Below are 27,168 nucleotides of genomic sequence, written 5' to 3'. Positions count from 1 at the left end.
TAAATATCAAAACAAATTTGATGGCAGACAAGTTATTGTTGGCTTAAAGGGGCAATACAACAGTAAACTTAAACATTATATACGTTTTTTTTTAATTGTGAATCTCAGTTTAGCTATACAATGGCCTTGATCTGATCAGCCCTTAGCAGGGTGTTGTTTTTTGAAACTGGATTCTATTAGTGATTTATTAATGCATAAAGGTCATTTTACTTTTAATAATGGCAGTGAGATAGTAAACACACACTTGTCTAGCCTCTTACCTTCTTCAACGGGGTATTTCTATATTTTTGAAGTTGGGCTGTATAAGGTACGTGGCCATAGAAGTGGCATTGTCATCAATTGATTTTAGTGCACATTGTTCCTTTAAGGACAGTTTCTCTGCCTGATTTAATGGGTTTTAGATAAAAATGGTCCAAAATCAATGCTGGCTCAAAATTCCACTATATCAAGACATTTTGAAGCTTTTAATTTTCCTCCCAAACTTCAGCTACATATTCTTCATCATATTACTGTCTCCTGATCAGCTGTCTGCTTCAACAGAGAAGACAAAAACTACTAAAACTAAAACTAGTTATTTGAGCTGAGTTTTCCACTTCAAAGGCGGACACATTGTTTTTTAGTGTAGCTTGTTAATATTTAGCCATTGGAAGAATACAGAGACAGCCATAAAGTATTTGGATGACACATTTTCTTTTTTCTGGTCTAGGTTAGTTTCTCTAATTTAGGCAGGGAACTCTGGATGGCAGGTGATGCAGACTGCAGGCGTCAGTGAGCCGATATCCTCTAATTAGAAATGTCTGGAAGAAGTGTAGTGAAGTCTCACTAGTAACCGCAGTAGCTCTCCATCTTCATGGGCTTACAGTTGAGCTCTTGAGCCGACAGTATACCGCTACCATAGTTGTGAGAAGTGGAGATCTTCAGTGAATGAATTAATGCCAAGAATGGTTGGAAGTACATCTCTGCTGAGACAAGCTTTTGGTGTTACTCTTAGTTCTTTTTTTAAAAGAAAATGTGGTCCAGTTCAGATTAAACTGCTGCTTTCCTACAGCTACAACTAAGCTAAGAGCTATCGCAGCAGAGGCCACTGGATACACCGGCAGACCCCACCTAACAATCACAAACTAATGCTGAAACTGGCCGGGAGAAGAGCAAAAGCATATTTTCCATCATGAAAAGCTTTCAGATTTGCTCTTTGCTCTTGTTTTAATTCAGACATGCTGTCTAGTTCTGATAAAACTTGCGCTCTGGCTAAGTCCGAGCTAATCACTCCTCTAGCAGCCATTGTATACAACCTCTCACAGTACAACTAACCACCAACTCGTAACTCTCACTAACTCATGCCGAAGCATGTTGGCAGAAGAGCAGAAACACCTTCTCTGTCATGGAAAGCTTTTAGTGTTGTGTTTGTTCTTTATTTCAAACAGAAAAGTGGCTGTAGCTATGCTAAAGCTACACCTGAGCTAATCCCTGCAGTGGAGGCAGCCATTGAAAAAGGCTTCGAGTATAACTAAACCCCGCCCATAGCTACCGCCTCGTTCTCCTCAAATGACACTGACTGGTCTAAACACTGTTTGTTTTGGCACAAATGTCCATTGGAAGACATCTGCTTTGCAAGGTCTGTATAGCTTAGCCTGTCCTGCTGTTGACTGAACTGAGAGTTTATCTAAATCAAGAAGTCAACCTTTTTAATCCCAATAAATATTAGTTTATTTTACATATTCAATTCTAATTTAAATTTGATCAAACTCCTTCTATTACTTTAGTTTTTTGACAAATCTAACTTTTATATTATTTCATTTGAAAAACTTTCAAATCAACCTCTGACCTCAAATGCTTGATAAGACTGTCGTCTACATGCTAGTATTAGTTCCAGTTATTTCCAAAGTGCAACCCAATATTGACAAGAAATGTAAAATTTTATCATTGAAGATTTTCTCCCAGCTGGTGTCCCCAGTCAACCTCTTTTTTTTTTTATCAGAAAATACAGGAAATAAAAAAGTGAACATTTATAACTGTTTATTGAAGACAGCATTTCCATGACTGTGACAGTTTCCCATGAGATGAGGAGTCATTCCTGTTTTAAAATCTTGTCATTATCGTATCAATAACGTGTCCTTATTCAGTGAGGTGACTTGGCAAGGTTGCTCTAATTTTACAGCCTGTGAAATGTCTCTTAGAAATTACATTAGTCAATGAGTCAGAAGCTCAGAGTGGGGACTGACATGGAGGTGGTGTCACCCTGCAGTGATGCAACTATCTGCTTCATGTGTGTAGATCACAATACATCTTTAAAAGTTAACCTTCCACCTTTTTTGGATACCATCAAGTAGTTTCAACCTTCTTAACATTAACAATGAATAAAACAGTATATTCGCCATATCAGCTTTTTGTCGAATCTAAAGCAGAATGATGCTTAAATATGCAGTATATAATCAGTGTTTTCTCGACTCACTATTTCATCAACTACCAGTAGAATTTCATCTCGATACTTCAGATGCATTATGATATTCATGATTCAGCCACAGGTGTTTAGTTGTATAACTGTGATATTCACTGGAACTGCTCATGTAGACTGTGGTTGTCAAAATGTCTTTTTAGGAATTAGAATAAAAAAATTGCAAAACCTTTTAGAAAGAAAAGAACATCAGATATTTTTAGAAAATAGTTTTTGGGGACTCATCAAACTCAGCCTTAGTACATGCAGGAAACTGTAGTCATAGGCCCAGCCGTGATGAGCTGAAGGCCAGCTGATCCCAATTATTGCCTCACAGCTCCAACGACCAATCACAGCTTGTTCTTTCAACACAGCTGCCCATTTAAATATTAAGTACTTCTAACTAATCCCTGCCTGCTGATGCACCATGCTGCTGCTGCTGGCAAAGCTTAACTTCCCCCACCCCAGCCTCCTCCTTTTTATGGCATAAATCTTGTTGCACCCTCATATTGAGATTCATGTTACTATGGATTTGCTTTTGAACTAATTTTATTGTTTTGTATTAATTTTGCAATAAAATGGTCAGATGTATGACGAGAATGTAATTGACTCTAAACAAAGAGGACCAAAATATGAGTCACTGATGGAGTACTTTGATGAGTTTATTGAATTTATGAAGTTGCCATGTTGAATCTTGAGATTTTGAGTTCCATTTAGTGGGGTTGGAGAGTTTGTCTAGTGAGATGTTGTCGATCAGGTTTTTCCAGTGTGTTATAGATATGGTGTGTTTTGATTTCCTGTTCATGAGGATTGTTTTCTTGGCAATAGTCAGTGCCACGAGGAGTGATTTACCTTTTTGTATACTTAGGTTGACCATTGACAGATCTCCTAGGAGGCACAGTGAGGGGGAACAGAGGGATGAGGCAGCCCAAAATATTGGTGAGAGGTGGTGATTTCAGCCCAAAATTGTTGTCCAGGTGTGCAGTTCCAGAGGGTGTGAAGGTAGGTATCTTGTGTGTTTTGGGAGCAGTGTGTGCAAGTGTCAGATTGTGCTAAACCCATTTTAGACAAAGAGACAAACATGCACCAAACAGTGTCTGGATTATGAATTGAACCAGTGACCAGTGTGTTAAGGACTGATCAGAATCAGCACCAATTCAGGCTAATTTTTACCCAGAAACTGCTGCAAGAGAAAGGGAGCTCACTACTAATTGGCACAAATACTTTGGGAACATTTCAGTAATGTTACTGAATGTTTTTGTGTAGTTTAGAGCCTCTTTTTTGTTATAAAATACCACAAATTGTCTGAAACTATGTGTCCTGGACCTTTGTTTTTATTGCAGTGGCATCAAAACAGGTATATCTGAGGTTTGCTGGTATCATATTGTGTGCAGCCTCCAAATGAAACTTGTAAAGTAGGCAAGTCATGTTGAGAAATCACAAATAGGAAAGGTTCTGCTTCAAGTCTTACCTGTGTGGGAATACCATTGTTAGGCAACAGCAACATGGATGCCAAAAGATGGCCTGCTCTTCTGGCTAACATTACCTTATATGTTTATGTTTACATGCCAAGCGGAAGAAAAAGAGCCAGATGACAAAGGTGAAGATTGGTCAACCAGGCATCTTTATTTTAAAGCTCCAATTCATTCCCAAAGTGTAGTTTAAAAGTGTTGAAAGTTTAAAGTTTTGAAAATAAAGTTACTTCTACAAAGCACAACAGTGGCACTATTATAATCTAAACGGCCTTTCCGCTGGCATTTTTGTACATTTTTCATGTACTACCTAATTTAAAAACAATTGCAGCTTTTTTTTTTTTGATTATGCAATTGCACATCCTCACATTGTGATTGTTATCAGACTAATTGTGCACCACTAGTTTAGACCATACTCTCTGTTATATTATATGAAAGCCCATCTTTAATCCACCATCAACTCAGCATCCCTCCTGACCAGAAATTAATCTTGAACTTATTTTCTAAAAGTCTTTCCCAAACTTCAGTGCACTGCTGCCTTTATTCGAGACCTGAAAACCTCCTGGGGTCCACTGAAACCTTTATTCAACGCCTGATACCATTGACATATTATACCGTAATTGCAATCTCAATTGCAATATTGTATAGTACAATGGCATTCCGTTACTACCAAGTCAAGCCTTGCATGGTTTCTTAAAAAGATGTATAACTTGTGGACTTTTTGCACAACTTAGATTTTTAATATCCAACCCCACAGTCATTGTTTTTTGATGCTACCTGTTCTGTTGTAAATGTGGGTGGAAAAAAGGGCAAACAGTGGCCTGTTCTCCAAGTCCCTGCGGATCCAACAGTATATTTTTGTATACATGTGTGTACAGTTTCTTTGCCTTTCACAAATTTATACATAACCAACATTCCCATTTATGGTCAGGCCGGAGTTCTTCACTTGGTGGGGGTGATATTAATCAGTTTTCCAGCTGTAAATGCTATTTTGGGCTCGCCAAGGCCTGTCATGAGGGATGCCTCCTGATGAGTGACTCATCCCAGACATGTACACCCTGGGCGATGTGTTTAGAGAAACACCCCGAGCGGGACGGGGCTGCTCTTTTTTTTTTTTTTTTTTTTTTTTTTTTTGCTGGGAAGTGGGAACACTCTGGCACCAACGCTGCAGCCTGTGTTGTCTCAGAATGACTCACAGAGCTGCGTCGTCCAGCGCGGACTCACTGCAGTGATGTTACAGTCGAGTGGACCGCGGTCTTCATGCACCTTTGGGTTCATGGTCAGTTTGTGCAGAGTTTATTTACATCTTCTGAGTCAGAGTTACCGTTTGCAGAGCTTGGATAAAGATATGTGTGGGTTTTTGATTAGTCTTGGTGCGTTTTTCCTCTTCTTGGTGCTGCTTGTGCACTTTGTTCTTAACTGTGTGTGTCAGTGAGGCACAATAAGACCTCAGTGCCAGCTCCCCAAGGTGCCCGTTCTGTCAGGCTGTAAAGAGCAGCAGTCACCTCCACAGGGGCACAGAGGGGTCCCACTGCTGACATTAACACACACATACACACATTGACGCACATTGACACACACCCAGCCAGGGAGGAAGAGAGAGGGAGGAAGTGAGTGGAGGAGGAATCCCTTTACTGACATCACAGCACCCTGAAGCTGCAGAGCATAGGTTATTTAATTATTGATTAGACTTTCTCTGTGATAAAAACTGATTTTCAGTTGCATCAGGATTAGTGCTGTCAGTCGATTAAAAAACTAATCTAATTAATTATAGACTTTTCACTTCATTAATCATAATTTATTTGAGAAAGATTGCGTCACTGGTAGATTTTTTAGTAATAGAAACAAAGCAACCAGAAAGAACATGTTTCTGAATAGCATCAACACTTTTTAATAGCTATTGAAACCAAAGAAGTGGAGACTGAGGACAGTTTGGCCATTTAAAAGTCAATCTAGAAGTGGTATTGATCTGTAGAATATTGATTTTATCCATAAAATTATACAAATTAAGAGGACATAGAATATTTTTTGTTAAATGCAATAAAAATGTTTTAGTTTTTACTGCATTTTTTACCACTGTGAATAATTAATCAAATGCAAATAAAAAATGTTGACATCACTGATCAGAATATAATTATGTGCCATCTTCTTTTCCTGTGTCATGCTTATTTTGGAGTTGTTCCATCACATACCAGAAATTTACAAACAGTGTTGAAACCCAGAAATGCTTAATTTTATTCAATATAAAGTTGTGTTTAATTCAAACTGTCCTTCAGGGAAACAACAGCAGATATGTCACAAGGGCAAAAAGTTTAGCTAAAGTCCTTGATGATACTCTGGGGATCCTGCCCCCCTTGTGCTACAGAGATTTTAAAGCACTGCTAGGTTGGGTTAAAAAATATGAACTGGTGACAGAAATCAGTAACGAGTAATCAGTGAACAGATTTAATAGTATTTTAGCTGAAAAGTCCCAACATTTTTAATAGCTACATCTTGATGATCGTCCCCGCTGTCAGTACAAATCCTCAGCTGAAGGAATATGTTTATAGAAATGTTTGGAGCTGTGACAGTGCGTTAATAAACACAGAAGATGAAGCTGTATTTTTACAGTAGCTACAAAAAGCATTCACTTGGGAGCGCAGATGGTCGAGTGGTTTGGGGCGCTACCCATATGCGCAGGCGGCCCGGGTTTGGGTCCGGCCTGTGGCCCTTTGCTGCATGGCTCTCCCCACTCTCTTCCCTGTTTCCGAGTCTATCCACTGTCCTTCCTCTATCAAATAAAGGCATGAAAAAGCCCAAAAATAAATCTAAAATAAATAAATAAATAAATAAGGGTTCACTCAGTGATGAATTTAATCTGACCTGTTATTTAGGCCAATATTTGCCATTTGGCCTATTATCCCATCAACATTTTATCTTTTAGATAACAGATAAAGTTAATTTATCATAAAGTGCACTACTTTGGTTCCACTATAAAGTTTGTGCTCCCCTCTGGCCCTGTTTTCATTCTCCACAGTTTCAACAGTTGTCCTGTATACAACACAGTGTGATTGGCTAGATGTCATATAAGTGCTGGCCAATCAATGTGTAATACTGGGTGCCCCTGACATTGTGAGCCTATGCCGTCACTTCCTGTAGTTCCTGCTTCTGCTGCGTTGCTCTGTGCTGTTTCTCATGCGGATAGAGCTAGGACTAAATTGTTTTTTTTTTTTTTGTTTTTGTTTTTTTTTAACATTTTTTTGATCATGCAATTTTACTTTTGCTACATTAAGTACACTGTATGTCAGCGTAAATGCATATCGGTTCCAAATATCAGTCATTGGTCTCATCAGGCTGCACGGCGGCGCAATGGTTAGCACCTTTGCCTCACAGCCAGAAGGTTCCTGGTTTGATTCCTGGTCAGGACCTTTCTGTGCAGAGTTTGCATGTTCCCCTGTATGTGCGTGGGTTCTCTGCTGGTACTCTGGCTTCCTCCCACCACCAAAAACCATGCTCATTAGGTTAATTGATCACTCTTAATCAGCCATCGGTGTGCTTGGTTGTTCTTTCTCTCTATATGCCTGTGATTGACTGGCAACCAGTCCAGGGTGTACCCTGCCTCTCGCCCGACAACATCTGGGTCAGGCTCCAGCTCCCCTGTGACCGGAGTCACTGATCTAAACCCCACTCCATTCTCCTTCCTCTTACCCTAAAGGAAAATTTAGACCTTACATTTTAGCAGATCAACCAGACGGTAAAATAATATCTACACTGACAAGGCATCTAAGAACAACAGACTGTGTTTTATAGCTCTACATTTAGTCTGATAAGCACATCTTTATAGGGGAAAGAAAAAAAAATATGATTTTGTGAATATTTATCATAGGTTGAATAAAGTAGCCCTTCTAAATCAACCTGATTTTTATTTGGTTAAACACTAAAGTTATAATTCATGAAGTGAACTTATCCGATGCCATAACATATTATATGACATGATATAAAAGGAGCTGCTGTAATACATGGGCACAACACTGCAGTGTATGCATGATACATGTATGATAATGTACAGGGTAGACAATATCTGTGTGTGCAGGGTTGCAGGCGTCTATGATTGTGAAGATTCAGCACATCTTCTTTTTCTTGGCACTAGGTGTGTAAAGGGAGGTGTACAGCCTTATTGCTACCCTGGTGCCTGTCAGTCACGCCTGTCACATGGGATGCTACACAAGACAGACTTCTTCAGCCTCTGCATTTATAAAACACACACCTGTCACAAAGAGTGGTGCTGTTGTAATTCCCAAGTACCCTTAAATCCTCCATGATGCTGTCCTGTTCTCTGAAGATACGCTGTTGACAAGAAAACAGCAATCCGGCACAATCTGACACACTCCATCAGATCCTCTACTGCAGATGTAGCTCTTTTTAGTATTTCTATATAGGCTGTATCAAACAAGGACAGAGTCTAAGAGAGGTCACTTGTGGATTTCTGAAGTGGCGTCTCTAAGTTGCACAGAGGTAGTCTAAATTTATGAAGATGTTGTCTTCATCTAAGTATTTATTAGTCTAGAAACAGGTGACGTAGGGCTGAGGTGAGCCTTAATCCTGACAAACAGCAACAGCAGGCTCACCTCTCAGTCAACTCAGCCACACCCCTAATTATGAAAATGTATGAATAAATTATTAACTTGAAATAACCAAAACAAGTAAGTTTTTTTGAAAATGTTTCACAGACAAATAAATTAGTCATTTAAACTAAAAGATTTTAGTATCAAACTGTAAACATGTTTATCTTTACTAAATGGAAATTTTAAATGGGCTCTGAAACCACATCTGTTACCTTTACTTGTGTCTCCTTTTTGCTGGATAACAGCCTGAAGTCTTTTGTTGTAAATTTCAACAAGTCTCAAATGCGTCTTCTGAGGATGCCAAGTCTATTCTTCTTTGGCCGGTCTCTCAAGCACCAGATTTGATGATGTTCTGGTGAGAACCTTGGTCTTCAGTTCACACCACAGATTTTCAATGAGATTCAAGTCAGGACTTTGTGCAGGCCAGTCAATAATGTTCACTTTGGTCTTCTGGGGGTAGTTCTTCACCAGGAGCCATGTGTGTTATGGGTCTTTGTTGTGTTAGAAGAAAAAGTGACGACTCAGATCTAGTTTTGCTGCTGACTGCTTGAGGTTTTCTTTCACAGTCTTTACATATCCTTCTGTCTTCTTTCCTCCCACCTTTGCAAGATTCCCAGTTCCAGATGCACTGAAGTGTTCCCACAGCATAATACTCTTGTGTCTCTCTTTGGAGGCCTTGTTCTTTGGGTTATACATCTCTCCCTTCTTTCTCTAAAAATTAGCAACTTCTCAAGTTGGCTTACAAATGTGGCTAAAGTTAGCAATGCTAATACTGCCAGCTCTGTTCCCATTTTCTATTTCAAAATAGAGCTCGTCTAAGCTTGCAGACCTAAACAGCTGATCAGATATGCTGAGATGGAGGAGCACGTAGCCGAAGCATGCGTTGTAAAATAGAGCCAAACGCTTAAGAGTTTTTTGAGATAGCATAGGATTAAGCCAACATGTTTTCTGGCCCACAGCAATCGCTAAACCACTAAAACCCATTTGTAGTGCTAAATAGCCTAGCTTCCCCAGTGCATCCCATTTGAAGGGAAAACACACACTGAAATCTCTGAAAGCTAATGCCGCTACTATTGCCTAGTTCCTTATGCAAACCAACATCAAAAATACCAAATTATCCCTTTACTGGGGTTTCTCTAGTATTTGCACCAAGCCTCTGGTGGACGCTCCAGTTTGCAGCTTATATTCACTGCTCTGGGATAAGATGTAGCCAATGTTTGATGCCTTACAACAAAACAGTTGTCAACTGTACATTATTTAACAGCCTACTAGATGATAGAATTAAAAACACAATTATACTTTCAATTACTTTCTCTAACACTGTTCATCTTTGTTATGCCACTGAGAGTCATCCCTCTCTATGTCAGAGTGTCACAGGGCAGTAGAGTCAGGATTATAAAAGAAAACGCAGTGTTTAGAAGAAAAAATACTGCACCAGGTCCGGATTGTTCAGTGCCTTCTCCTGAGGGCATGTTTCAATCCGTATGCTGCACATAGCTGGTCAACAGACTCTTCCTCCACTCTGATATGAGCAGGACTGGTGCAGCCGCTGTGTCTCCCAATCCACAGCAGGCTTAGAGTACAATGCCTGGTACAGATGAGGGAAGGGGGGGTGCACAGACCACGGTTATATAACAGCTCAGCAGTTTAACACACATTTACCTTTGTTTCTTTTTTGATGGTTTATGGAAACGGCCCCTCCCTGTCTCTGCAACATGAACACACGTGAGCAGGATTTACGTATTCCTGCAACTGTGATGAAGGTTTTATTCTGTCATAAATCCCCTGTATGCAGCATGTGTGTATGCATGTGTGTGATGAAGCCACGCTCTGGTAATCTTGTTGAGTCAGGGACGTCCAGGCTTTCCCCCATGTCAAATGCAGCAGATCTTATTTCAATATCAAGCCTGGCTTATTTGGAAACACAGCCAATCCACATACATCAGCTCAGAGGCCAGTTCATCATTTCTCTCCAGTCGGTTCAAAATGCAAAGTGGATTGATTCAGAAGCTCAGGAGCAGTATATACAGGATATTGGACAATTTTTCATACACACTACTGCCTTGAAATTGCTTTGGAAATTATTTCCAATCTTTGTGTGGTGACAAATTTCCACAGTCATGCACACATACACAGTCTGAGTCTACTCGATAGCTTTACACGGATATTTTTACGGATTTAAAACCAGACGGCAAGAAAAAAGGATGGAAGAGAGATGGATGATGTGACAAACCAAAGCAGACATCCAATAGCAGTTTGCTTGCGGCGTGATGCATTTACCTCAGCCACAATTTGGTTCCTTTTGTCGATTTGATAGATGATGTAAAGAAAGATCTCAGTGGGTGTTGTGAACATAGTGAGGTGAAAGGATAGACGACTTTCCAATATATTCAACAGTTGCCATCGCAGTAGCAGTTGCTGCAACACTCTTCAGTGTGTCAGTGTTTCTAAGACTTGGATACTTTTTCAATGGCAAGCTTTTAAACAACACTTGTGCTGATATTTTTAGGAAAAATAGCAAAGAGATGTTATGGAAAATTGAGATTTAAAAAAATCCAGATTTTCTCTTGAATGTTACTTCAGTTACAACAACAGTTAAAGCTGTCGTCAGATCCTGCAATACTGTCCAGTATAATCACAATGCGCATTATTACCAAATCATGCAGCACTAACTGTATCAAAAAGAACCAAAATCTTAAAAAAAATTATCATTTTCATGAGACAGATGTAAGTAGAGGAATTAATCCACCAAAAATTGCAAGCAAACTCCTCCACAGTGTCTTGACACCACAGAAACACTGGCAGTGTTAAAGCACTGAATGCTGCCAATGTTTTTGTGGAAATTTGACAGCATGCTGATGTTTAATTGCAATTTTTGTTCGTTGAAAGCAATATTCTTTCCACTAGTGGTTACCTGGATTTTCTTCTTTTTTCAGTGGTATGAATCAGTTCATATCTTATTTTTACTAGTGACATTTTAAAGTTCATAATTCTGTTAAAGTGACAACCTTACAGTAAGCAGCTTACTTGTCATAAAATTCCTTATCATTTGCCTGCCCTGCCAGAAACAGACCCTCCTTTAAAGCCAAAGGTCTGATCAGCCAGACAAAAACTTTCTACGTTACACAAAATACAGAATGAAATCAATATCTATAATGTTGTTCTATCATGATATACAAAACTGCAGACAAATCAGAGGACAAATGTGCTACAGGACCTCCATCTGAGTTATCACATTTTAAATTTTTCTGTAGTACCATATTGATCCATAAAGAGTGAATGCACATCAACAGGTAATTGTGCACATTTTGGGAATCTTTTATTTAATAAGATTGAAAACTAAAAATAGAAATTTAAAAACCAACAGATACATGACTGGATACCTGTGGTTTATGTGCTCTTTTTACTTTAAACTGGCTACAAACAAGGCAATCCTAAAATCTTTACTTATTTTAGAAACAACATTTCTTTCTTCTTTAAAAAAAAAAAATCAGTATATGATACCATCTATGCACAATAGATGATCTATGTTAAAAAACAGCTTCACACTAGGGATGGATATTGAAACTCAGATACCTGGTTCAGTATGTAAGTCTCATGGACTCTGTGATGAAACGTCATTTCATGATATGATGAATGCAAAAACATGCTTAAGTTAATCAGGGTGGAACATAAACTTAAATTTTTAGGTGAACAAAAATATTTGAACATGTGAATAAGACTTAGTATTTAGTTGCAAATCCTTTCCTGCTATAACAGCATCAAGCGTGTGACCCACTGACATCACCAAACTGTTGCATTCTTCTTCTGTGATGCTTTTCCAGGTTTTCACTGCAGCCTCTTTCAGTCTTTTTTTTTTAGTTTCTTTTTTTTGGGGGGGGGGGGTTAGTCCCTTCAGTCTCCTTTTTTAGCTCTATAGTGTTTAAGTCTGGAAATTGACTTGCCCCTGATGATCTCCTTTGTTGTTTTGGCAGTGTGTTTTGGGTCATTATCTTGCTGCATGATGAAGAATCTTCCAGTCAGTTTAGGTGCATCTTTCTTTAAATTGGTGGACAAAATGTTTCTGTGGATTTCTGGGTTCATGTTGCTGCTGCAATGACGATCGTTGTCAATGAAGATGCATGAGCCCGTCCCAGAAGAAGCCATGCAAGCCCAAGCCATGACATTACCTCCACTGTGTTTCACAGATGAACTTGCATGTTTGGGATCATGAGCGGATCCTTTCTTTCTACAAACTTTAGCCTCTCTGCCACTTTGGTAAAAGTTCATCATTGTCTCATCAATCCATAAAACTCTGTCCCAGAATGTTTGAGGCTCGTCTCTGTACTTTTTGGCAAATTCCAGCCTGGCCTTCCTGTTCTTCTTGCTAATGAGTGGTTTGCATCTTCTGGTGTAGCTTCTGTACATTTGTTCATGAAGTCTTCTGTGAACAGGAGGTTGTTGCTGATGTCAGTAACAGTTGTTTTAGGGTCTTTCTTTACAGCTTTCACAATGTTGCTGTCATCAACTGCTGCTGTTTTCCTTGGTTTAACCTGACGTCTGTTACTGAGTACACCAGTGGTTTCTTTCTTCTTCAGTCCAAATAGCTGTACTGGCTATGGCCAATGTTTTTGCAGTGGCTCTGATTAATTTTCCATCTTCTCTCAGCTTCACAATCGCTTGTTTTTCACCCATAGACAGCTCTCTGGTTTTCATGTTGTTTACACTTCTAACTATAAATGCAGTCTGCACAGGCAAAATCCAAATCTGAAACTGAGCATAGGCATTCAGCACTATTTATTGTTTGGATAATCAGTGCAACAGAACACACCTGGGAAACACAACACACCTGTCTGTCACATGTTCAATACTTTTGTTCACATGAAAAATGGGTGTGTTCAAACAAAGAGTGCTATCTTCTAATTTGTTTATCAGATCCAGATGTTAAGACCTGGGAATAAAAGCTGAAATGTTGATCCCTTGTCTCATATTCATCTTTTGACGTCAAACCCAAATGTTTTCAGTCTACAGCAGAAAGAAAGGAATTGGCTTCACTGTTCCAGTACTTTTGGAGGGGACTGTATACTTGTTAATGTATTGTCATTTAGTCTTTCCACTAAACAATAGAAAAAAATGATGTTACTGGTAAATTCAGGATATTTATTTTAAAAAAGAGCAGATTTTTGCAACAAATAATAAAAATGGTGGGCTTAGAGGGTGCTGTTTTAATCAATAGTCAAACAGAAAACCTCCAACAGCCATTTTCATAGATCAACCATAACAATCTTTTAATTTTAGTCGTCCAGTATTTTGAGTTATGGCACTATTCTGGATCCTGATCTCTTCCTATAAATACTGGTGTCGTTGAAGCCTATTTTGGGCTGGACGTATTATTTATGCATGGCACATTAATAAAAAATCCAACCAATTACTAGCTAAAAATATCTGGGCACAAGCCGAACTAAAATTTTGACACTCAGTCCCACAGTGTCTTAAATATTCCACTTTCTGCATGAATGGAAGTAGAGTAAGACGTGAGCTTTGGCAGGACAGCTGTTAGACATAACTAGGATAGCTATTTTACAACATTTGATGTCTTTTTTTTATAAGCTAATAAACTGCTGGTGAAAGCTTGATACTTATTTTTCTGATATGAGGGAGGAGCTTTGCAATAAACTATATGCAAAAAATAACTACATCTTACATATAATTGTTTGACTCTGTATTTCTGGATTGAAAAATGATCCCTTTATCTGAGCAGTTATTTTCTGGAAGAAAGTAATAAACACCTTTTTCAGGACTATTGCTTATATACAGTAGAAAATATACAGTGGAAAATTAGCAGTCAGTGTCAGTTATGTCGAGTGCTTTAAACCTGATTGACACCTGCTGTGTAATGTTCTTTTACAGTTTAGTTCATTTGAAGGCTGTTTACTTCCAGTCCACGTGTTTTTATTAAATACAGTGATGCATACAGTGCAGCCCACACATTGAAACCTGAAGAAGAAGCAATGGTTTCAAAGCATCACTGGACAGCTCAGCTTTTGAGACATATACCCACTTAAAATGCCAAAGATATCAGGGCTTAGCTCAGACTAAAGCCCACACAGCTTTCCGGTGACTGAACAGGCACATATTAGCTGAATATTACCCAACCTATTCTCCATCAAAAAAAAAAAAAAAAAACCTCTGCTCCTCAGCCTGTCTAAAAACCAGCTGCCTTTGGCGAGACTCTGAAGTCACATGCCATCCTTCCTCTAAAAACAAAATGGCTCTGATGGAGACAGCGTTCCCCTGACGGCTCCCAAACTGGCATTTGCTGATTGAAGAGTTTCCTCTGAGGCAGATACAGCTGCCTGTCTCCTTTAACCGAGGTAGCCCGTACTGACAGAAACCATAGAAACGCAGATGCAGAGATGTGTGGAAGAGTGTGTTTTCTGAGTGAGTGTGAGGGCTGATGATTTAAAGATTTATTTTCCCTTTAGTCACATGGAAATTACAGACTCCACATTTGAGTTCACTCCTCCACAGATTAGTAAAACCTCTGTGTATTATGGCTTGGTATTTCCCACATGATACAACATGTATCAAAATACAAAGGCCCGGTACGATACCTTAGTCGGATCATGGTATTTTTCACGGGGCATGTTCCTGTAACTTTGATTTCACATTGGCATTAGTGTTCATATCTCAATCTCAATCAGGATGGATGGAGACCACCAGTGAATAGACTATTTTCTGGTCTCCCCAGAGATGTTCAGTAGGGTTTGATTCAGGGCTCTGGCTGGGCCACTCAGTGACAGTCACAGAGTTGTCCATAAGCCATTGTGTTGCTCATTTACCCTTCCCTCAAACCTGACCAGTCTCCTAGTCCCTGCTACTGAAAAACACCCCCACAGCATGATGCTGCCACCACCATACTTCACTGTTGGGATGGTAATGGGCAGGTGATGAGTGGTGCCTGGTTCCTCCAGACATTTAGAATTGAGGTCAAACAGTTCCACTTGGTTTCATCAGACCAGCAAATCTTTTCAATCAGAGTCTGAGAGTCCTTCAGGTGCTTTTTTTGCAAAGCAGCTTTTATGTGTTTTACACTGAAGAGAGGCTTTTGTTTAGACACTCTACCAAAAGCCCAGATCAGTGGAGGACTGCAGTGACTGTTGTCCTTTGGGAACTTTGTCCCAGCTCCCCACAAGATCTCTGAAGCTAAGTCAGAGTGACTATCGTGCTCTTGGTCACCTCTCTTGTTCCCGTCTCCCCTGATTGCTCAGTTTGGTTGGGCAACCAGCTCTTGGAAGACTCCTGGTTGTGCCAGACTACTTCCATTTGAAAATGATGGAGGCCTAACCTGACACGCCAGATGGATTTGTTTCACACATTCATTTGGAAAACTCTTCGATATACAGCATTTGGGAAAGGGCACAGCCTTTGAAAAAAAACTCGGAGGGTGATTGGATGTCACATCTCTATGGGCCAATCAAAACAACAAAACACCTGACGTCGTCACCGCTACCGAGGTGCGCGTGTGCAGCTACCGAGGAATAATTTCCATAAAGAACCACATAACGCGAACCATGGCGAATATAGACATGTCAGTAGACGACCTTTGTCGTTGTTGAAAAGAAAACAACTCACTGCTGTTCTTTGTTCTTCTTTTAATGAAGGAATGTCGTCAAGTTCTGATAAAACTGGCGCTTTAGCAGCATCCACGCTAATGTCTTCCGCTATAACAGCACCAACCTCTAGTTTCTGCTTGCTTACGTCACGACTGTGCCAGTGAGAAACACAGAAACTGATATATCCATCTGCTGTGCAAGGTTAATGGAGGCCACTGTGCTTTTTGGAACCTTCAGTGCAGCAGAAGATTTTTGTAGCCTTCCTTGGATCTGTGCACATCAACAATCCTGCCTTTAAGCTCTGCAGGCAGGTCCTTTGACTTGATGGCCTGGTTTTTGAATTGTCAGCTGTAAGGCCTTCTATAGAGAGGTGTTTGCCTTTCCAAATCATGTCCATAGTTTACCACAGGTGGACTCCAAACAAGGTGTAGAAACATCTCAGCAAAGATCCAGAAAAAATGGGAGAGACCTGAGCTTAATTTCAAGTGTTTTTGCAAAAGGTCTGAATACTTATGTCAATGTAATATATCAGGCTTTTGTTTTTATAAATTTGCAAAAATTTTTACAATTCTGTTTACACTTTGTCATGATAGCGTACTTCAGACTGCAACATAATGAAATTGAAAAAGTAAATGGGGGTCCAAATACTTTCTGAATGAACTGAACATAAATGAATTCCTATATTTTAGGATCCATTTCAAGTTTTGTCTGCAAAATAGTATGGCCAACATTTTCAAAAAACATATTGTAAAATTACAAAAACATGACTAAATGACAAAAATGGAAATCCATGTGCTTAGGCATCACTGAAAACATCATTAAACACATCACAACCTTAAAGCTTTTAGAAAATTTGCACTTATGATGACATGAATACATCACAGGGGGGATTTCATGTGGTCTCCGTCTGTGAATATGTTAAATACAGCTTCATTTGATAGCACCTTATTTCCACTCTTTAGAGTCAATGCTGTACACCCAACAACAAGTGTGTTATTTTGAGGAGTTTCGTTGATCACTTACAATGTTGAATAATTGTTTTGGCTTTGCTCTTTATCATTTGGAGACTAGAGACAATAAACAATTCAAAAATAAATCATTAAAATACAAAAATATCAGGAGTCATTTGTTCTTTCATACAGAGAAGAATGGTTGAAATGGTGAAATGGTTCTGCTGGGATATTTGCTTTGGATTTCGACAGCTGAAACATTGACCTCCTCTGATGACTTATGCTTATGCAGTAATTTGTTTATTTCACTTTTGCTGCTTGAATCATTGCTGTTGTTTCATAAGAGCTATTTTATTCTTTACAGTTCATTTTCTTGTCTCTCCCTTTCTTTAGGTCACCTATTGCTGTTGGACAACACGAAACAATAGTGGAATGCTTTGTTACGAGTAGTGACTGAAAAAAGTGATAATGGGAGCTGTTGTGTCACAGGAATCAACCCATAACTGCTTAGGCTCCCATATGGTTCCTACGAAGACAACCTCCTCAAACGTTCTCTTTCAACATCAGGATTGTAGCTGAATCATCACAGAGAAAACCCTCCAACAAACAGACAACCTCATCAAAGTTTTGACTCATCTCCGCCTCTTTTTGGCCTTCTAAGGAGCTGTTTTCTTCTGTTTGTTGCTCTTTTGCTAACAATCCACCATGCGTCCTTCCCTTGCCACAGCAGTCCTACCGCCAAGGACCCGTTCCCACAATCCACCCAACCTTGCTGTTGGGGGCCGTGAACACCTGTCAGTGCCACGAAGGCGCAGTCCCCACCTCCGACATACACTGAGTCCAGAAAACCTTCGAACTCTTGCAGAGAGGGGCGGAGCTGCAGTGGATACCGTGTCTGTTGTCAGCAGCCCTATTGGTTTACCACGGGCTAACAGTGACACGGATCTGGTGACCTCTCAGAGCCGGTCGTCACTAACAGCATCAACTTTGGAGTACACGCTGAACCGGGGCCAGAATCTTGTCATATCCTGGGATATCAAGGAAGAAGTGGATGCTACAGACTGGATTGGGCTGTACCACATTGGTGAGATTATTTTTCTTTATAAATGTTGTGAATGGGAAAGCTTCTTAAGATAGTTTTAGGGCAGGTCAAGGTCCAGTATCAAGATTTAAGGCAAGTCAGGGCAGAGTTTTTGGCCTTTAAGGGAAACTTCAAATTATGTCTAAAGTTCTAAAGAAAATTAAACATTTTTCAGTCAATCGCCCACCATTTAAGGAGTTTTCTTCAAAAGCCTTGCTGATATAGTTAACAGCATACCTAAATGCGGGGATAATGTAGTCCTTAGAATAAACATGCAAATAAGCATGCAAGGCACATGGCTTTCAGGGTGGTGATGATTGTTTACAAGAGGGATGGAATCAGCACCATGTGTACCAGTCTGCTAAAGTGTGTGTCACAGTGAGTGGAGGGCACATGACTGTTTGTTTTTTTAATTGATCATGGATCAATTGCGTTATTTCTCCAAAAATACATCAATTAATCAAGTCTTCATAGTCTTCCTGGTAGTAATGCCTCAGAAACAGTCAGAAAGGTCAGAGCTATGACAGTAAGAGCACTTCAGCACCACGGACAGAGTCTGTGAGTACCTGTTCATTAATTGATCTCTGATCAAGTTATTTATTCAGAAGTAAATCAATAAATATAAATCCTGGTAAAGTTTACATGTTGGAACCAATGGATACTGATTAGCTTTGTAATATTTCCCACAGAGACAGCAGTCTGATTGTTTCTGATGCTCCTTCAGGTTTGTCTGAAGGACAGTTAGGCCAGATCAACATCCGTTCATGTTGTCACCACACACGAACTGCAGCAGAGTGCAAATGGAAGGGGACCGAGACCCACCTTATCAAGTGGTCTTGGTCTTTTTGGTTCGCACCAGACATTAGTGGTCAGCTTTCACAACAGCACAAACAAGCCAAACTAACGCTGAAACCGAACTTGCGTGTTTCAATAGAATACACCATTTTTACAGGTGAAAACCACAGCATATTGTTCTGCTTTTAACAAAAAACTTTGAAGATAGGTCAAACAATGTGTTGCATATCCAGGCATGCCCAAAGAAATGGTGGGGCCCCAAAAACCTAGTGAATGGGACCTTCACAGATGTGATTTATAAATCACATCTGTCCACATACTCCGCCTGTGCTGCAATCCCTGGTGATTTGCTTGCGAAGTGCACTGTGGAGCAGATAGCAGACTTTCTTGTTGTCAATCTTTGCAATTCCACCACATCACTTCAAGTTCCATCTCTGGCAAATCCCAGAAATGTCTCTTCACTCTGCTTGAGATGTGCAGCGGGTCTATTGCCAATGCTGGCAGCTGCCAAAACACGCCAGTACACTTAGAGTGGACTGATACTAAAAGCTGGATAAACATACAAAAATTGCGCACCTTCAAAACACAACAAAATGTATGAACTCCTGATGGGTAATCATCACTATATCAAAATGTCATGGCACAAGTGGAAAAATATATAAAAACATTTAACATCTATATATATAAAAATGTATATGTAAAAAGTGGGTCCTAGAGCTGCTAAAGCACCTCTAATTAAGATATGTTCATTTTTGAGGTGGAAATCCACATAATTTCATGTGAAGCAACATAAACTTTGTAGAAAACATAAACCTTAACTTCCTAATGTACGGACCAATGATGGAAGCAGGGAAATCGTGGAATGATATCATAATGACTGGCATATCCACCCCAGAAAGGCAAAATATTCGGATTTTTACATACTTTTCCCATGTGAACTTGTAGTTCTTCAGGGATGTTGTGATCACAAGTCTCCAGCTGCTCAGGCATGTGCTGCGCACCTAAAACGCAGCGCAGGTGGAGTATGTGGACTTTGCAGGTAGCATTTACCTCCTTTTGGAGGTTGGGGTTCAGATGTTCCCTAGAAGGTAGACTCAGCTCCATCTCGTTGCTTTTGCTGGTTACTAGAAAAATGGTTTTATTCAACAGGCCTATCCACATTGTTAACATCACCAAAAAATGGTTGTTCTGGTTTGAGAAAAGGAGTTTATATTTTGAACAGGCTATTCTTTACTAAATTCTTCTTAACTAAATATAGTTTACATTACATAAACAGTGTTTTTTGCTGACCTCCTTTTGTCTGTAAAAATTGCCAGAATCCACTCAGTCTAAAAGTGTTTCTAGGCACCTTTACCTTTATAAGAAAATGCTGCTGTTGATTTACCAATTGAGTGATCATTTACGATAATCCAAAGTACAGATTCAGGCATATCTTTGCTCACAGCTTAGCAAAAAAGATAAGTCTTGGAAATAGTATTTTGATATTATACATCATCCACAGTATCACAGAATTACATATTTAATCCTCAGTCATAACATCTATTGTGTACACATGGCATTCATCTTTCAGAGTGAGAATAAATTAAATTCAAACAGACTCTTCTGAGGCAGAGAAGTGAGTGGAATAGCTGCAAGCCCCAATGTAACATCAGCCCTTTATTGAATCTGCAAAACAGGAACCATTCAGAGATTATTATCACCCACTGTGCTTGTTGGTCAGTATTGTTCCTGTATTACTTTTCACCAGGATGGACAGATCCACCTGACAGTTTGAGGCTGATTGCTTTCTTCAGCACACAGGTCAATGTGTTTCCTCCTGTCAAATTCTGTCTCTAAGCAGGAAGAGGTGGGCTTTATTGAAGACCAACCATACATCTCAAGACTGTGCATGCTTTGTGATGGTGTGTATGTTATTGTATACCAAGGTAGAGCGGTGACATGTTGACTCAACAGCTCCTGTTGCAATATTGACTCAGAGTTGGACTCTACCTGGCAACGCTTAACTCCCAATAATAAAACTCCCAGATCAGCTGAAAGGCTTTGAGGACAGGCAGGGTCAAGACAGCTCATATCCTGAATGCCTGCAAGTTTTACTACAGTTCAGCAAAAAGACTGAACAATATAGCACAAATATTATTAAACTCTGAAAGCTGCACAGACTGAAAATGCAAAATGTTTTGATTAAGTTATTATTTTCAGAAGTTTTTTGCACTCTTCCACCTCCATAAATATGAAGATTTGCAGCTTTTCTAGGTTGTATTTTACATTCTGTAGGTGTATGCTGTTGTTTGGACATAAACATGAAATTTAATAATTTTACTTTGTATGGCAGCCCTAAGCAGACATGCATGCAAAGATTCTAATTTCAGTTGTTTCTTGAGCTCTCAATCTCTTTTTCTTGTTATCTTGAGGTTACAATGTCAGTTTTCCTGTGTGCTACATTGCAATTCATAGTTTTCAGAAAGATTGGTAGAATATAGGTAGTTAGATTCACCAATAACTCCTGCGATAATAAGCACTGTCAAACAGTTATAAAATGTTATTTTTTTTATACACAACATGAAGTGTAAATGTCAGAGTAAACAACTGGATCTTGCCCTGCAGGTCGTTATGGGTCTTACCAGTTGGAGAAGCTATGTCAGGTATTTAATGTCTGCATACAAATGTGTTAAGAAGTGGTCTATGGAAAAGCAATAACTTCCTGTGACATCGCTAGACATCAGACTTTGATGATATGCCACAGCAACACTCATTCTGAATAACTTTTCTGCAAGGTCTTTTGTTGCTCTACACAAACTTTTGCATGGGTCTGGATTCATTTTGTAGTGGTAGTTAACAGTGAGGCATGTGATCAGCCAGCTAAACAGTTAAATTCTGATCCATCTATAGGTGGCCCCAGAATTATGAGGTAAAACTAAGTATTAACATTTTCATCAGTTCAGACCAACAATCCTTTAAAGCAGCTGACCACAATTAGTAGCCACTGTAGCGGTTCCTAATTGCGACTCCCTTGCTGCAGTATTGCTCTTTAATCCAATATAAACAACCGCTAATAGCTATAGCATTGATAGCATGACCAAAGAACAGCGTTTTAGAACTCTTTTGATTCAGAAAATAGGGATTAAGTTGTTCAGAGGCCTTGTCAGGTTATGCTCACATATACTGTAACCAAAGCATCAAGGGAGGATATTAAGTTTAGGAACGTGGGTATTAACCTGCAAAGAAGACTGCAGGTCTGCAGTGCTTACGCTGCTAACATTAGCTACATTCTGCAAACCACCTTCGCATTATTACGCTGTAGCGTTGTTTTACCGTTTCAGAATAAAGTAAGTTAACAGCATTGGCTCCCAACATTTTCTTTTGGGTGCCCCCGATTTGTAGAAAAACGGAACCCCCGACTGCTGCATTGTTGTCAAAAATGTACATTGATTGGGATTGTTTAATTAATAAAACTCTAACAAAATAGTTTTACATATGTTTTCTCAAAAAATATCTGTATAAACAATTTAATCAGTGTATTACTGTTTAAGTTAATATGTACAAATCTAATTTTGACAACTCTAGAGCGAACAGAACCAGGTGCTCCCTCCTGAAATCTTTTTTTTCTGTAGACATTTGATAACACCATGGTGCCACATTTGATCCATATTCACAAGTACTGCTTTGTAAAGTCCTGAATTACTTCTTCAGTGTGGGTTTATCCAGAGGAAACATGCAATTAGTGTTAGGAAAGGTTGAATTTAATGCATGTCAAGTTTCCTTACTTTGGGATAACTTCTTCTTGTTCAACCTATGAACTTTTCAGCCCTTGTGCTTGTCTTTGGACTAGTCGGCTAAACACAATTATACTTTGCATTTAATAGGGAATACATGCCTATGATTATCACTAGTAATGGATACCATTTAAGGCTGCATTCAATATTTTGCTTGTTTTGTCCATAAGTTTTACTCTCTTAAATTTAAGTGGGGAGCAGAAAAAGCCACGGCATATACTTCTGTTGCTATACAAAGCATGAACACATCCAAAAAGGGAGTCCTTTTTGAGCAGGATATGTGACTAATCTGATTTTTTGCTGTCACTATTTTAATATTTCAAACACAAGCACTGATACTGCTGCCTCAAACGGACACGCTCTTGTAGAGCATTTATAAAACATTGCACAGCAGATTTGGTCATGTTGGTTATTAAAGGGTTACTGTGGCTATTTTTAAATACCCTGGGATATGGTAAAACCATATTACCTCCTAACCTCAACGGAAACTCCATACGGTGAAAACAGATGGTACGGAAAGAGCAACACAGCTGCAAATGTTGTTTATGTTGTGAACTTGGCTGAATGAAATGGAAAATGTCACGTAGGAGGACAAGTTAAAGCTTTTTCCCTTTAACAAACTCTCAAAAAACAGGCTGTGGCTTATGTATTAAACAATGGAGGAAGAATAAGAACATGAACTAGTCTTTGTCTTTGTTCTTTTGGAACTGAAAAAGTTTCACCTTTTGTTGGTTTTGTCATCATCTAATAATTTTGGCAAATCCAGATGCAGTGCAATGAGCACAACTAAGATTGTTGCCTTCATTCGACTGTAAGTTTGCATTTTCCCCATCATCATTGATATATTACCTTATACAGTGAAGCAGAAAGTCTTTGTTGTCTCTTACACTGCATAATTACTGTTTAAAACAGTGTCATTTAAAGGAAAATTGAAGTCAGTGAGCTGTTCAGCATGATGTATTGGGTTAGTAATGGATAATGGATTCTGAACACAATGAATGCCTTTGACTTCCCAGAGGTCACACAAACCTGGGGTAAAATTGAAGTAATATATTCTAGACATTACTTCATGAAAAAATGGTTCAAGAGAGCTTTGCTTGTGGTTTTTGAGTTTCTGACAAGCACAAAGACATAACTAGTCTGGTTTGTTGACAAAGTCTTCCTAACCTTTCCCTTGTAGGTGAAAATGCTGTTTAGGAGAAAGAGATAGTGTAGACTGCTGGTGCCGCGAGAGGCGTCAGGTCACTTCATATCGATCATAAGGCCGCCAGGACTTCATTACCTGCTCCAGGGTCTTAAACCCCAGAGGGGCTACAGCTATCCTCGACTAAGCAGACATTCAATGATAAGCAGCTCGCCCTCCCCTTCAAACATACACACACAGGCATGCTCCTGCACAAACACTCCTCCCTTCCAGTCAGCTGAGTTTCGTGCTTCATTAATCTGTGTGCAAAAGTGCTACGTACAGCGGAATTCCCCCCTCCCTGTTTTTAACTCAGAGGAAGTTTGCTGTTTGTCCTTCTGGTTAGAGGTTGTAGGGAGGCTATTTTAGGAACGGATTTCACTGATTAAAGGCAAACTTGTGTTTTGAAAGACAGAGTATGCAGACTAAACATACTGGAAGACGAAGCAGACGCAGCTTTATGCAGTGTGTTGAAGCAAAAGCAGGATCCAGAATATAATCACTTGTCTAAGTTTTACATTCTTTGGTTTGAATCAGGAGGAATGTTACCATAGTGAGCACATCATTTGTCTAAAGCTAAAGCTAACATACTCACACTTCTATCCTTTTCTGCAGATGAAACCAGTCCGTCAAACGTGTGGGACTGTAAAAACAGAGGGGTGAATGGGACCCAGAAGGGCCAGATTGTTTGGAGGCTGGAGCCTGGGCCCTATTTTATGGAGCGTAAGTTAACAGCATAAGTGGTAACTGAGAAAACAACTCACAAGGACTGTCAGCTTTTATTTACTTTAAAAATTTAGTAACCAAGAATTTGAATGTTTTACTTTTACTGGAATTATTGAATAAATGGTCCCCTTAAGTTTATCACAATTTTTTTTTTAAATATAGTTATCGAATCACTTTAGTGTATTCAACTTGCCCTCACATTTTATTAAATGTGCTTCATCACACAGAACACTTTGACTCTAGGCTCAACAAACCAGGCTTACCCTCTAATCTTGCTTTCTAGTAGACCTCACTGGACTTGTATTTTTGTTGCTGTGGTGTAAAAACAGAGATTGATATCATTTGTTTTTAATAGAAAACACAGTTTTGCTATGGAAGTTTAAAATTCTGGTACCATAATAATTCTACTTTCTCTGCAGCTGAGACAAAGATCTGCTTCAAATACTACCACGGAGTGAGCGGAGCCTTAAGAGCCACGACGCCCTGCATCACAGTGAAGAACCCCTCAGTTCTGGTATATGTCTGCGCTGGCATGCATGTGTATTTGTTTGGGTTTGTCAGAGATGTTGTACCAGTTTGAAACTTTTAGTTTGATTTCTCAGGATTAGCTTATAATCATGGCTTAAACTTACACTAGGTGTAAATATTGCATCAGATAACTGTTTTATGAAAGAAAATTTGAATATTGGATATTTTTTTGTCTGTTGGCTTTCCAGATATGAGAGTGTCTGCTGAAAACACTGCATGATATACAACAAGCACTGGGAATTAGATGATTTCCAAGTTTTTTTTCAAAGGCTCTGCCCTCTCCCAAACGCTGTCTATGGGAGGTTTTCCAGATGGATGTCAGAAACAAATCTATCTGGCATGTCAGGTTAAGCATACATGCTAACAAGTCAGGACTTTCAGATTCTCTATGTGCACTGCATCTTGCACCCCTGATATGTTTACCTCCTGCAGAGAATCTTGAGAATAGAAGGCTCAGCTAGTTTACCACACGCTACACGTTTCTCAACTGAAACAAACATTGAATTATTAAACAGAGAGACAAGCTGTGACAATTAATCTGTGCTGTTTTTTTTCCTGCAGGTGGAGGGGCTGGCAGAACAGGTTGGCACTGAACATCCAAGAAAATTGATCAGCTTCACTTTAACAGGTGAGTTCATAGGAGAAAAGACAGGACAATATTTTGACAGATGTTTCCTCTGTAATAGTTAATGTCACATGTTTCTGATCAAAATACTCCCATCAACAAATCCACTTGAAGAACTTTTAGGCATGCTCGGGCAAAAAATTGAGACTGAAGTAAACAGAAAATGTGGCAAGTAAGCCACCTGCGGGCACCATCAGGCAGGAAGGAGGATTGACACAACCCCACTAGTGCTCTGGATGTCCTTGAATATTAGAAGGGGCATGGTTAAATATTGTGTTGAAAAAATAAGTCCAGACTTTAGGTTGCAGAAAGTGTCAAATTTGCAAGTAAGCATAGCCTAGGGGGAATGCTTGGGCGGATAGCAGGGCTGCCAAAGGTCCCAAGGGCCCAAAAAAATGTCTTTGGTATCTGGGTGTATTAACAGGGGTGAAAAGGCCCAGACAGAAAAGATGCAGTTGAGCTTGACTGAGCAGCGCAAGAATACTTCTTTTTTGTGTTTATTTGACTCACAAATCAAGAACTTGGTTAGAGATGCTTCATATTTCAAGTATGGACTCAATAATGTGTTTTTAAATATAAAATAATGAAATTTCAAACATGCAAGAATACAAGTGTGATTGCCTACAATAACCTACCAAATTCAGTGATGAATCATGATAAAAAAGTAAATATTTGATAGTCTTTATTGCTCTATGAAAAGCAGCTAGCATCTTGATAGACTTAACTTACGTTCCTTTGCTTGCTGTAGATCTGAGAGCCACCGGCCTGAAGAAGGGGATGTTTTTCAATCCTGATCCATACCTGAAGATGTCCATCCATCCAGGGAAGAGGAGCGTCTTCCCCATCTACAGCCACCACGGACAGGAACGACGATCAGCCATCATTGCTAACACCACCAACCCCGTCTGGCATGGAGAGGTGCTGTGAAGACTCTTAACTTACCCTCTTATGACGTAAAAATAATACAAATACACATTTAATATAGCATTGAATGTTTTTGCTTCTCCACAGAAATACACATTCGTAGCACTGATGACAGACATCCTGTACATAGAGGTAAAGGACAAGTTTGCCAAAAGTCGACCAATCATCAAACGCTTTCTTGGCCAGCTGACTATTCCTGTGCAGAGACTCATTGAGAAGATACCTGGGTAGGTTAAAACACACAGTTCTGCTGACACTCTATCACACACACAGAATTACAAACAAACTCCAGTCATATTTTTTATTGTCAGCTTCAGCTCTGAATGTGCTCTACCTAATTGTTTTAATTTCAATGTAGCAAGGCCTTGTTTTGTACATAAATGGTGGTCTGAATGATTAATAAGTACAAAGGATTTGTCCGAGTACACTTCATCTGGCATCGGCAAGACAGGCTGTAATGGTTCCAATGTAATCCTAG

The 27,168-nt window shown here is 39.4% G+C and overlaps 1 protein-coding gene across 1 annotated transcript in view; it reads left to right on the top strand.

Moving 5' to 3' along the window:
- The window catches only part of hecw2a (HECT, C2 and WW domain containing E3 ubiquitin protein ligase 2a), a 78,140-nt gene that overhangs the window by 10,970 nt on the left and 40,002 nt on the right, over nt 1-27,168 (top strand). The window contains exons 2-7 of the mRNA XM_041806445.1: nt 17,449-18,139; nt 24,503-24,610; nt 25,033-25,127; nt 25,703-25,769; nt 26,515-26,684; nt 26,778-26,917. Coding sequence (XP_041662379.1) covers nt 17,761-18,139; nt 24,503-24,610; nt 25,033-25,127; nt 25,703-25,769; nt 26,515-26,684; nt 26,778-26,917 — 959 coding nt within the window. The 5' untranslated portion in view covers nt 17,449-17,760. The remainder of the gene's footprint in view (nt 1-17,448; nt 18,140-24,502; nt 24,611-25,032; nt 25,128-25,702; nt 25,770-26,514; nt 26,685-26,777; nt 26,918-27,168) is intronic.

Source organism: Cheilinus undulatus, linkage group 15, assembly GCF_018320785.1.
Source record: "Cheilinus undulatus linkage group 15, ASM1832078v1, whole genome shotgun sequence".
NCBI classification, from domain to species: domain Eukaryota; kingdom Metazoa; phylum Chordata; class Actinopteri; order Labriformes; family Labridae; genus Cheilinus; species Cheilinus undulatus.
This window is presented reverse-complemented; position numbering and strand designations above follow the sequence as displayed.